General features: G+C 46.6%; 1 protein-coding gene across 1 annotated transcript in view; it reads left to right on the top strand.

Annotated features, from left to right (window-relative positions):
• The window catches only part of GTF2E1 (general transcription factor IIE, polypeptide 1, alpha 56kDa), a 43,795-nt gene extending 37,249 nt beyond the window's left edge, over positions 1-6,546 (top strand). Inside the window, exons 3-4 of the mRNA XM_009996431.1 lie at positions 2,646-2,893; positions 6,116-6,546. Coding sequence (XP_009994733.1) covers positions 2,646-2,893; positions 6,116-6,546 — 679 coding nt within the window. The remainder of the gene's footprint in view (positions 1-2,645; positions 2,894-6,115) is intronic.
• The last annotated feature ends 6,043 nt before the right edge of the window (positions 6,547-12,589 follow it).

The raw sequence follows: 12,589 nt of genomic DNA on the forward strand, positions 1-12,589 counted from the left end.
CCCTACCTAGAGAGCAGTGAGTTTCCATTGAGCTGCTTTCCCTGGTGAATGCATGTGTAGCAGCACAGGCCAGAGAGTGTATTTTAGGCTTATTGGCATCACTTTGCAGAAAATACTCCACCTGATGTCCTCTTTCCATCAGATCCAAGCAGCAATGTTGCATTTTCTTCATCAGTCTCCTGAGCTAGAAAGGAATTGGAGAAAAATGTGCTGGTTGGAACTCCTCTCAGAAAAAAAAGAAGGGCCAAGCTTTGACTGCCAGACCCTTCTCATCTGTTATCACCTTTCTTTCTGCAACTTTTCCACGATGAAGACAGTTCTGTCTTGCCTCCTCCCACATACAATCACCACACAAAGCTCTTTGCCTAGTCCTCTGGGTTGAAGGTGCCTTCCTCTTCTGCCTGGATTCCCCAGTCCTCCCAAGGCTTTGTCTGTGGATAGTACAGATCTCCTGTGTAACACAGGAGACATGACTAACCATGCGCATTGTCACTCACAATTCAAGCAAAGGTTTGAAATGTGTTTTTGGTGATGAGTTAACTCCTTCATGAGCTCGCAGATCTGAGCATGCTGGGTCTCTGGGGCTATGATCAGACTTGCTTAAACTTTTGTGGTTTTTTTAATGCAGTATATGGTTGCTGTGGGAAGGCCAAAAAGAGGCTTTTCCAAATGTCAGATTATTGTTTGACTCCTTTGGTCGTATTCTGGAATTTCATGTGTTTTTAGGTGAGTGCATCAGCAGGTTTAGTGCTTCCTCTTCTTTCCAGTGTCTTCTGTGGAAGTTGCTGAGACCTCATGTAGGATTTCCCATTAGAGATCCTTAGGTTCCCCAAATCAGCAAGCTGGTGTGGAAGTTCTTGGCATCATGTCTTAGAAAGGAGAATGCAAGGTTTCAGCACACATCATTATACTTATTGCCTTCTTTGCCTCCATCTTTAATAGTCAGACCAGCTTCTCCCAGGGTATTCAACCTCCTGAGCCAGAAGATGAGGAGGGAGAGCAGAACAACCCCCCCATAATCCAGGACGAAGTAGTTAACAATCTGCTTCTGCACCTAGACACTCACAGGTCTATGGGACTGGATGGGATCCACCCTAGAGTACTGAGGATTCTTAATCCATCTCGTTGTCCATTCTTCTACCCCACACTTCCTGAGCTTGCTCACAAGGATGCTATGTGAGACAGTGTCACAAGCCTTGCTAAGGTCAAGGTAGCCTACATCCACTGCTCTCCCTGCATCTACCCATTCAGTTACAACATTGTAAAAGGCTATCAGAGTAGTCAAGTGTTATTTCCCCTTGGTAAATCCATGCTAGCTACTCCTGACAACCTTCCATGTGCTTAGAGATTACCTCCAGAACAAGGGAAAGCTGTGGATGTTGTCTACCTGGACTTTGGCAAGGCTTTTGACACTGCCTCCCACAGCATTCTCCTGGAGAAGCTGGCAAATCATGACATAGACATTTGTACTCTTCACTGGGTAAAAAACTGGCTGGATGGCTGGGCCCAGAGAGCTGTGGTAAATGGGGTCAAATCTAGTTGGTGACTGGTGACCAGTGGTGTCCCTCAGGGCTCAGTTTTGGAACCAGTCTTCTTCAATATCTTTATCAATTATGTGGATGAGGGGATTGAGTGTACTCTCAGTAAGTTTGCAGATGACACCAGGTTAAGTGGGAGTGTTGGTCTGCTTGAGGGTAGGAAGGCTCTACAGAGGGACCTGAACAGGCTGGATCAATGGGCTGAGGCCAATCATAGGGGCTTCAACAAGGTGAAGTGCCAAGTCCTGCATGTTGGTCACAACCCCAGGCAACGCTACAGATCTGGGGAAGAATGGCTGGAAAGCTTCCCAGCAGAAAAGGATTTAGGGTTTTGGTTGACAGCCTGCTTAACATGAGCCAGCAGTGTGCCCAGGTGACCAAGAGGGCCAATAGCATCCTGGCCTGCATCAGGAATAGTGTGGCCAAGCAGGAGTAGGGAAGTGATCGTGCCCCTGTACCCAGCACTGGTGAGGCCACACCTCGAGTACTGTGTTCAGTTCTGGGCCCCTCACTACAAGAAGGACATTGAGGTGCTGGAGCAGGTCCAGAGAAGGGCAACCAAGCTGGTGAAGGGTCTAGAGAGTAAGTCTTATGAGGAGCAGCTGAGGGAACTGGGATTGTTTAGTTTGGAGGAGGCTGAGGGGAGACCTCATTGCCCTCTACAGCTACCTGAAAGGAGGTTGTAGGGAGGTGGGTGTTGGCCTCTTCTCCCAAGTAAATTATGGTAGGACCAGCGGAAATGACCTGAAGTTGTGACAGGGGAGGTTTAGATTGGATATTAGGAGGAATTTCTCTCCTGAAATCAGGCACTGGAACAGGCAGCCCAGGGAGCTGGTGGAGTCACTATCCCTGGAGGTATTCAAGAAACATGTAGATGTGGCATTTGTGTGTTTTATGGTGGAGTGTGTGTGGTTGTTTGTGTTGGTTTGGTTTTTGTTTTGTTGGGTTTTTTGTGTTGATGGTTGGACTCAGTGATCTCAAATGTCCTTTCCAACCATGACAGTTCTGTGATTCTATGAGAGACATAATCATAGTTGAAGTGTTGCAATGCTGGCCAAGGAAGGGCTTGTTCTGAGTGCTGTGTTTATCTCTCTGACTTTTCTGTAGCAAGGAGCGTGCAGCTGGTACCGGTTCAGGGGCAGCAGCTGGCATTGCAGGTGGACACCACCGGGAAGCATGGACTACAAAAGGACCATCATATGAGGACTTGTATACGCAGAACGTTGTCATCAGCATGGAGGACCAGGAGGATCTTAACCGGTCTGCAACTGAAGGGAAGCCAGCCAGAGAGAGACCAATTTGGCTACGGGAGAGCACCGTGCAGGGGGCTTATGATCCTGATGAAATCAAAGACGGTAAGGAAATTCACAGAGCAGAAGTTCTGCTCTGCTGATCTGATGCTCAGAGTGCTGTCAGAAATGTGTCCCCTTGTGTGTGTACAGCTGCCACTCCCTACACTCCAGATTTTGTCTGCTCCCCTCTGCTGTGCAAAGCACCTGTGTGCACAGAGACGTGAAATCTAGGTCAGTAAAGCTGTAGAGTTGTCCACAGAAGTGTTTGTAGGTTTCTAAAATGTTAATTATTTGTTATGTCTTCCACCTTGGAAGTTTATTGCTTCTAGATGAAGGTCTTCCAGTTTCATCTAGAGAGCTGCCCTCTTACTAGGTCACTACTGAAAAATGACATTAACAGTCAGTTACTCTGAAGCCTGCCAAATCTACCAGCAGGGTTTATGTGCTTCCAGCCTTCTTCTTGCCATTTGTTTTTCAAAACATGTTTTATATGAAGAACATGTCAGAAATGAAGCTGCTAAAAGAACAGTAGGGGAAGGTTTGTCACTATGGCAGATGAGTATTGCTTTCTGTTTGTTTCTTGGTATCTCTGCTTGCATTTTCATTCATGTTGGGCTCAGGTTGTCCATAGACCATGGACAAGATCTTGTAACAAATAGTAGAAACATTCTGCCTTGGCAAGTGTGTTATTTAAGCTTACAGACTAAAAACAGGAAATAGCGACCATTTATGATTTGTACAAGAGTAAATCAGTAGGTGCAATTTTCCAAGTTGTTTGAGGGTTATAGACTGAAACTGTTGATGCCCTAGAAAGAGAAGATGGCAAAAGGAAGCCATGTGTGTGAGCATGAGACCCCAGAGCCAGAGCACTGCTCAGGAGAGGAGTAGAGAATGTAGGTGTAGCAGAAGTGAAGAAAATGGATGTGAAATAATGGTCAGAAGGTACTTAATGATCTTGTTTGCATGTAAAGCATACAGATCCCAAAACGTTTTCCAGATAGATTAAACAAAGTGAAGGTGATTGAAGCAAGCTCCTCCTGCAGTTTAGCAGATGTTGTTGTTACTCACCAGCCATGGTGAGTTCTCACCCTGTTTTTCTGCTAGACAAGGAAGTCACCTGTATCTTTAAATTGCCTCCTTGAGATGACTTTTGGTGTATACAGCATAAATATTTCTCAGATGTCACTGAAGGACATGGAGGGGGAGTATATTTCCTTCTAGCACAACAGCATCACTACTTAACCTCCACAACTACTGCAGATGTAAGGAGAGGGCTAGTGGAAATAGTCTGAAATTGTTTCTCTGACACATTTTTATAGCTGTTGGATGACACAAATAGAGGAGGAGGAAACTTGGGACTGTAGACAGAAAAGATTCACTGCTTGAGTGTGGCAGGAGCAGTTCTCACAAGCAAGAGGCAGCCCCACTCCTGAGCCATCAAGTCAGCCTTGGTGAAGCTACCCCAGGCTGTAGTTGCTTCATAGCTCTCAATGTGATGAGCTACAATATTATCTCAGAGATGGTCTCCAATAGTCTCTTACACTCTATGGTCACAGGCAAGGTGAGCACAAGGCTGCCAACACAACACCTTCATTCTTCCTTTCTTTCAAGAATTTTGCCAGTGCATTAATAATAGTATTTGCAGCCATCACCCGTTACTACAGCTTCATTTACAATGAAAATATGAGTCTGGTGAAGATAGAGATGGGCCTTTTGGCCTTTATTTTACCACAGGAAAGAAGTGAGCACAAACTCCCCTGGCTTTTAGTGCTAAATGCAGAACTTACTTCCTCAGTTCACCTGTTTCGCAAGATTTTTTTAATTTCAAGTTGAAAAAAGTAGCCAGTACATTTTTGACCCTGGGGGAAAGGCATTGGGTGCCAACTGCCTGGATGTGGTTCTATAAACCATGAAGGTCCGGGTCTTGGAGAAGCAGGCAAGTGGCAATCATGTATGAAGGTGGAATGCTGTCACTTCATCTCCAGAGGAAGCATTTTTAGGTTTACAGAAAGTTTACCATGGGGAGTCTGTCCTACTTTTTAGGCCTTGTTTTTACATAAGGTTCTCTGCATTTTTATCTATTTATTTATTTTCCATACTGCCTGTAGGTTTATTGCTGCTGCATGGACTCAGTCCTCTCATAAAATGTAGGATTAGGAGAACTTTTCTGCAGAATACCACTTTTTTAACAGAATTTTACCTTTTGAATCTGTGAAACACAAACACCCTGTCTACCCAAGTGATGCCAAACCCTCCCAGCTATTGCACAGCCAGACTTACTGAGGGAGGAGCAAAGGCCGTGTCTGTCAGCTGGGAGACTGCAGGCCTCTGAAAATCAGAGGTCCAGGTAGGGAGGCAGAGAGACTGACTGGGCTGCGTTTCAGTTTGGAGAGCAGGAGCTATGTTAATGCAGCCTTCCATGCTGCACTGTGCAGCTTGGCTGCAGGCTGGAAGCTGCATCTGCTTCCCAAGATAGATCCCACTCGCTACCACCATGTTCCAGTAATGAGCTTTTCCCCTTATTTCCTGGAAGGTTGCACCTATGAGCTTACCAGACATGGCTAATTTAAATGTTGTTTTATAACACATGGTTTCTGCATACCCCCTGTCTGCCTAGATTTATGTGCTTCTCTGTCTTAACCCTTATAAATGGGGAGCTTGACAGGGCAGGGCCTGGTTTTGGTTCTGTGATTATGGTCTGTGCCAGCAACACCCCATGGTCTACATCATCACCGCAAGTCCTCCAGGCTGTGGTCATACAACAACAAAGGGGCAAAAAGGAAACAGCCTGTGCCTGTTCACCTGTGAAACAGCACTGAGATACTTGCTGTATCTCTGACAATCATAAGGGGGAATAAATTTGGTATCTATATCTCTAATGAGTAGTGTCATCATTGGGTGAATAGTCTCTGGAGTATCTGGAAGCCCAGATTTAGGTCAGCTCCAAAGTGGGGAATGTGCATCAGTGCAGCTGAGGGATGGTGCCTGAGTTGAGCCCATCATCCATTTGTTGTCTTCTCTTGTAATGTGCTCCTGACTGAGGCTCCCAGCTGGGTTCTGCAGTGACTCCATGCCTTCTAGCTCCAAGGAAATGTCAATACTTGCGCTGCTGTTATGAGAGAAACTATCTCTGTCTTCTAAGGGAGAGGAGGAGATGGCATAGAGAAAGGATGTGACTTGGCCAAGTCTGCTTGGTGGCAGTAATTAATAAGAGTCCAGAATGCTTTCAGGGCCGTCACGCCGATCTCGGTGAGGAAACAATCACTACCTTGTGTCTTTTTGCAGGGGGCCGGGATCTGGATACCTTCCAGGAGCGTGAGGAGGGCCGGGTAGCTCTGGATGATAACGAGGAGGTGATGCGTGCCCTGCTCATCCACGAGAAGAAGACACCTTCTGCTTCAACAGTCACTGTTGGAGGTGCCGCTCCTCTCTCTGGTGTCAACGCTAGTGACTCTGAGAGCGAGACAAGCGAGTCGGAGGAGGAATCCCCTCCCCGCCCTCCTACCGTGGCCACCACCACATACGGGCTGGAGGATGAGGAGGAGGATGAAGAGTTTGAGGTAGTGGCAGAAGACCCCACTGTCACAGTGGCTGGGCGTCCACACTCATACAGCCAAGTGAGCCAGCGCCCTGAGCTGGTGGCCCAGATGACACCAGAAGAAAAAGAGGTTTACATAGCCATGGGGCGACGCATGTTTGAGGATATGTTTGATTAACTGCTTCCTGCCATGGCATTTTTTATAAAGTTGTTTGTTTTTTTTTAGTCCAGAGACTCCCTAGTAAAACAGAAGATGGAGTACGTCTTTCCTCCCCTGTGTGCAGGGACACTGGGGCTCAGGACTGCTGATCTCAGGCATCTTGGCCACTGGAGAGGGGGAGCAGGGAGGCTGCATGTGCCAAAAAAGGTGGGGGAGGACAAGCCTCAGAAATGAGGATGTTTGCAAGGTGAAAATCTGCTTCAAGGGTGTACTGCACAGGCACTGCTTTACCCTTCTCCAAGGCCCCAGCAGCAGCCTCCCCCTGATTGCATAGAGTTGATTTTTGTTGCTTATCCTAGTGAAATCCACATCTCTGCCCTCAGAGGACATAAGTGCTCCATGGTTTAATGGGAGCGCTCTGCAAAGGAGGGTGTAAGTAATGTTACAGTTGCCTGTGCTCAGTGAGAGGAGGGGGAAGCACTCGTCTACTGACAGCAAGCCTGGGCAGGGCTTGCAGCTGACCTCCTGCCAGCAGCCACTGGCCACCAGAGTGGGCGGCACCTTTTTCCTGCTCCTGTTTGCTCTGTCTCAGCACCTCAAGGTCAAGTGTAACTCGAAACACACAGAGTGGAAGCCTTGGCAAGCACATGCAGTCAACTCTTTGTCAGTGTAACGAAAGTCCTCCATGGATCTGAGCGCTCTGACTTACTAGGAGATACCTTAATTTTCCAGTATTTCTGCCTGTCACTCCTGTCTAGCCCTGTCCAAACTCCAGTGTTGCTGACGGTTCCTAGTGGGCAGGGCTGCAGTCAGGCCATGCCAGAGAAATAGCATAGCTAGTTTTGATTGGCAGTCACACCAGGGCTGTATCATTTTAAGAGGAATTATGCAATTTTTGAATTCTGCTTTGGCACACTCTTTTACCATAGATAAACGTTTATCAGTGCCTACAGAGCAATATCATATTTTTAATTCTTTTCTCTGTCAATTGAAACTGTTGTTTTATAAAATTGTTGTGTTTTCCTATCAAGTACTACATACAATAAAATAAAATGGTAAAAGAATTTTGTGTTTGAGAGGGTAGGGGCAGTATTATGTGGTGTTCTATTTCTGTGGGCAGCATGAATTTGCTGTTCTATATTTGCTGACTATAAATCTGTTTTATACTAATTATGCTTTCTATGTTCTGCTAACATTGTAATGCCTTCTTTGTGGTTTTATTTTCAAATTCTTGGTATTTTGAACCCCATCTTTTTTTATTTTTAATGTAATGTTTTAATTTTGCTTTTAAGTCATTTTAAAGAGAAATAAATAAACTTCTTTCCATTTTTGTCATCCAGTTTGTCGTTTGCCTAGTTGGAAATGTCTGTATATCATTTTGATTTACTCAGTTCAAGAAAACAAAACTATTTGAGCCTCTCCTCTGAAGGAAGGACTATCTGAAATCCCATGTTTTATATCTCAGCTGCCCATTTTTTCTCCTCACCAGAGCTTCCTTGAATGCCTCCTGGGGCCTCCTGCACTTCGAGAAAGGACATTTCTTTAGACTGGTGCTGTGGGAGGCCCTTTCTGATCACCGCTTCCATTCCTTTCCTTCTTCCTTGAGGGAAGCAGAGGCTGATGGAGGGATGTCTCACTGACATCGTCTTGCTAGTTAAAGTGGTACTCTTGTGTAGACAGACTTCCAGGATCTGGTATCAAGCTTCTAGATATCAAGTCACAGAGCTGGTAAGTCAGATTCAGTGATCAGCTAACATTAAAAAAGTGCTGCACCAATTCTTCCTAGATTTGTAATCTGGTTGAATTCAAGATTACAAGTGGAGAAAAGCAGGTAGGTTTACAAGGGGCCAGAGACAGAAACTGAGAACTAATCCTGAATACAGCGCAACTGCTCATGCTTGTGTCTCACCAGTAGTTTATACTGAGCTTTTAGTCTACAAAATCAAACTGTAGGTTTCTAAAGCTTAAGGAGAGTGTTTTGCTATAAAAGCACTGATACTGTATCTATATCCAGCATAATTGTCTATAAAGCAGTGGTTTTACTTAACACATTTGATTGTGGTTTGTACAGCAGTTGTAATTTTGGTCATTCAGCAACGCGTATCCTGCACCCGAGGTGGTTGGTGAGGCTTGCCTTCTGTCTCCCATCCACCACAGGCAGCCCCTCAGGAGGACTGGCAAGGTCAGGGTAGGTGAGCAGATGTCATCCTTGTTTCCTGCCCCCTCTTAACAGCTTCTGACTCTCGGAAAGGATGGCTGCTCTGTTCCAGCTGTTCTCAAAGGACAACTGTGGGCTGCTACTGCCCTTTTACAACAAGCACCACTTGAATGTACAATTGTATAGTGCCTTTTTTTCCTCTTTTTCCTGCAGTTGAAGCAGGGCCCTATGTGCATCCCAGAAGAGGAAGAAGGGCCACTGCTGCAAGCCAAGCCAAGCCAGCCGCTGCCAGGAGGTGGGTGCTAATGCAAAGATAAAGCCATCAATTTCTGAGGAAGGCCCCAGCCATTTCCTCTGGCTGCTGGACCACATGTGCTGCATTAGCGCTAACCCAATAACACCATGAGTGTGTTCGAGTGCTGAAGCCTTCCTGGGTGAACGTCCTGTCTATCCCCATGCAGACCAGTTTCTCTGTCTGCTTTCAGCCTGAAGCGCACTTCATCTGATGAGTGCTCTTGAGGCCAGGGCACTGCAGCTTAGCCTAGAAAGAAAAATGCATTTCTGGAGCTGCTTATACTCCTCTCCCCAAAAGTCAGGGGCATCGGATGCCTCTGCCAGCCTGGTGAGAGCTGCCTCTGTCCTTGCTCATCACAGGTCAGGGAAATGGCAGTAGAATGATGCCCTCCCTGGCCCAGCACAGAGCAGGCCAGAGCAGATCAGCGAAGCTGCTGGTGGAGGGGAAGATCACTGTCAATGCTGGGAAACAGGGTTGTTTTAATCTTTTCCACTAAGCTTCCAAAAATCGGCTTCTTCCATCCAGCTTCTCTTTTCCTATGTTGCTGCTTCTTTCAAACAGACTCAGGTTAGACAGACTTGCTCTGTGAGAGCCTTGGGATTTGAAGATCCCCTGGAGGAACGGCAGAAAAATAGCATCACCTCCCTGGCACATCTAAGGATCCCTGTCTGTGATGCCTGCAGCACCAGGCCTGCTGCAGAGAAGTTTGGCAGGGCCTGGGGCAAGGAGCAGCCAGCTGTGCTTGTGTCTCTCCAGCAGTTTCTCTTGCCCCTTAGGAGGAGAGAAAATTGTCTCAGGAATCAAATGCAAGACAAAGCCTTCATGGCAATGGAAATTTTATGAGCAGGTGGAAGGCAATGTCAGCAGTAGGGGAAGTCAGCAGGCTGTCCAGTGTGCTCTCCTGAGTGAGTTGTGGAGGAGAGGCAGCAGCAGCCCCGTTCCTCTGCTCTGGTGTGTGTCAAGGTAAACTAATGAAGCTGTGGGTTCAGTCCTGTGGAGGAAGGAAGTGTCACACAGTGCTGCAAAAAATCAGTCTGGGCTACTCCAGTACTAGTATTGCTACTGGAAGCCCTGGGCAAGGTAACTGTGTCCCTAGCTGGTTCACAGGAGGTTTTGGAGTATTGATCTAAGCATGGACAGCCAGGGATCCCTAAGCATCATGATACACTCCAGTTTAAAGTGTATTGACTGTGAGTCAACATAGCCTCTTCTCTGGGAGCGCAGGAGCTGGGGCTGAAGAACTTCTGTCAGCTGAGCTGCTTCCAGAACAATGATCAATATTTATAAAGTCCAAGGAGATCATCACTCATGCAGTCTTGATGGGAGGTGTAGCCAGGCACTTGAAGCTGTTTAAGATGTGATTGCACAGGGAGTCACGGAGGGGCTGCTGCCTAAAAGGAGCGGCAGCCCAAGGCGTGGGGAGAAATGTCTGGCTGCTGGTGCTCCTGGAAAGCTGCCTGCCTGCCTGCCTGCCCCCTCCTAGCAGAGAGCAGAGTGCTGGGCTGTCCAGGACTACAACTCCATCTCTCTATGTTAGAGCTATTTTCTCTCAGAATTATCAAGGGACATCTGGGCTTTCGCCTGTTTGGGATACCTAAATGAGCTGCCAGAGGGTGGTTTCTTATTTACCAGCATTAATTAGATTGAGAGAGAGAATGAACCTAATTTATATTTAAACAAAAATCAGATTTTGGAATCGCCTGCTGTATCATTAAAAAGCATATTAAGGACAGTGAGTACTTCTGCAGCCATCCTGGAAGCGGCAGACAGAGAGTCTCTGAACAAGATGCTTGAAATACAATAGGTATTTTTGCTTAAAATACATTTCTGACCTAAATATAATTTAATTTCCATCCCTTTGAACAGTTGGATGCTAATGAACCAACCAGGGATGGCAGAGAGGAGGCTGAGCCAGCCGCATCGGCTCTGCTCCACTGCAGTGCGTTACAAACCCTGCCTGCGCCTCTCGCCGGCTGCGCGCAGCGCCCCGGGCACAAATCCTGCCAGGGTCTGGCCATGGCAGCAGGAGGAAACCTGGGGCTGCTCAGCTGGAGAAACAGGCAGGGGTCCAGACTGAAAATTGGGGCTCACCAAATATCGTTCCATGAGCATTGATGTCTGTGTACAAAAAGGAAAAAAAGGTACATCCGGCAAGGAGGAGAATCCAGGTCTTGTACAGATGTGGTTCAAGTCCTGACATAACTGCTTCTTCTGGGGTTTCACCTGGAAACTGTATTGCCAGCCTCTGCCACCCCATCACTTGCTGGAGGAAGGAGAGTGAGCAGTGTGAATTTTGTAGCTAGCTAAAATGGTCCGTTGAGCTGAGAATCCTGGCTCAGTTCCACCTGGTAAAGAGAGCCTCCTGTCCTTAAAGATATTTTTTTTCTCCACTTGTGACAGTGGAAATCTGCCTGATCTGAAGACAGATTTGCCAGGCACTGTTACAGAGCCCATGCTTTTCCTATGTTCTCTTAATATTCATTGAGGGGGAGGAGGGAGAGCACCCATTTAATGGCTGCTGCCAGCTGACCCGGATACATTGAGGTTGCAGTGTCAGAACCAGCCCTGTCCCATATCAGGGAAAGACAGGTTGGGTCGTTTTGGTCAGATTATCCATACCTGCTCTTTGCAAAGATGTTGGTTGGTGTACTCCTGGTCAGTGCTGATGGGCTCTTATAAACTAACCCCTCTGTGATCACACCAAGAGTCAATTTAAAATGAAGGTTCAGTCCCTTCACCAGCAGCAGCAGCTCTGGCTTGTGCCACATCTGTTCATGGGCCGTATGGCACTGTCACGCTGCAGCAGAGGTGCGCCATGCAGCTCTCAGCCACAACTGCCCCTGGCTGTACTGCTTCCTGGCAGAGAGGCTTAATGAGGGATGGGGTACACCCATGTCTTCTCCAGAAATGAGGCTCTGGCTGGGCTCAGGGACAACACCTATTTAGGCCCCCTAAACTCCTACAGTGGAGAGGGGAGTGGCATCAGTCCCAATCTGGTTACTTTTTTACCCCCAGTCTTTGCTGCTTGAACTAGATGTGATTTGTTAGGATTTTTTTTTAATTTCTTTTTTTTTAACCCTTGTTCTTTTTGTCCCTTGGCAATATTTCTCATGATGTTTCCCTGCTGCTTCTAACAAAAAACCCAAAACAAACAAACAAAACCCAAAAACAAACAAGCAAAAACCTGCCAAACCTTTTTAAGCAAATGAGGCTGTAACATCTTCTTAGGGAGACATATCTGCCCTCCCTGCACTGTCACCACAATTATTTTTCCTTTGCTATACAGTGCTTTCTTCTGAGAAGAATTACTTCCAGTATCTCCCAGCCCTTCTGGTGATGACACGAAATGAAAACTATCCCCATTACAACAGGGAAGATGGGAGGAAAATGAGGATGGAGGGAAATATGGCCTTTAGAAAATGATGAATCTTCAGAAAATTTTAACTTCTGCAAGCTCTCCCAGACCACATGGGTGCCTTATCCAAGCAAAGAAAAATACAATATACTGAAGAGGAACTTGGCTCATGGTGCATTTATCCTCATGTATTCCCTTGTCTCAGAGCCAACCTCTTGGATGTTATACAAAGGCATCAGGGTGGTTGCAAGTT

The sequence above is a fragment of the Chaetura pelagica genome, unplaced genomic scaffold (genome assembly GCF_000747805.2).
Source record: "Chaetura pelagica isolate M959 unplaced genomic scaffold, ChaPel_1.0 scaffold490, whole genome shotgun sequence".
In the NCBI taxonomy this organism is placed as follows: Eukaryota; Metazoa; Chordata; class Aves; order Apodiformes; family Apodidae; genus Chaetura; species Chaetura pelagica.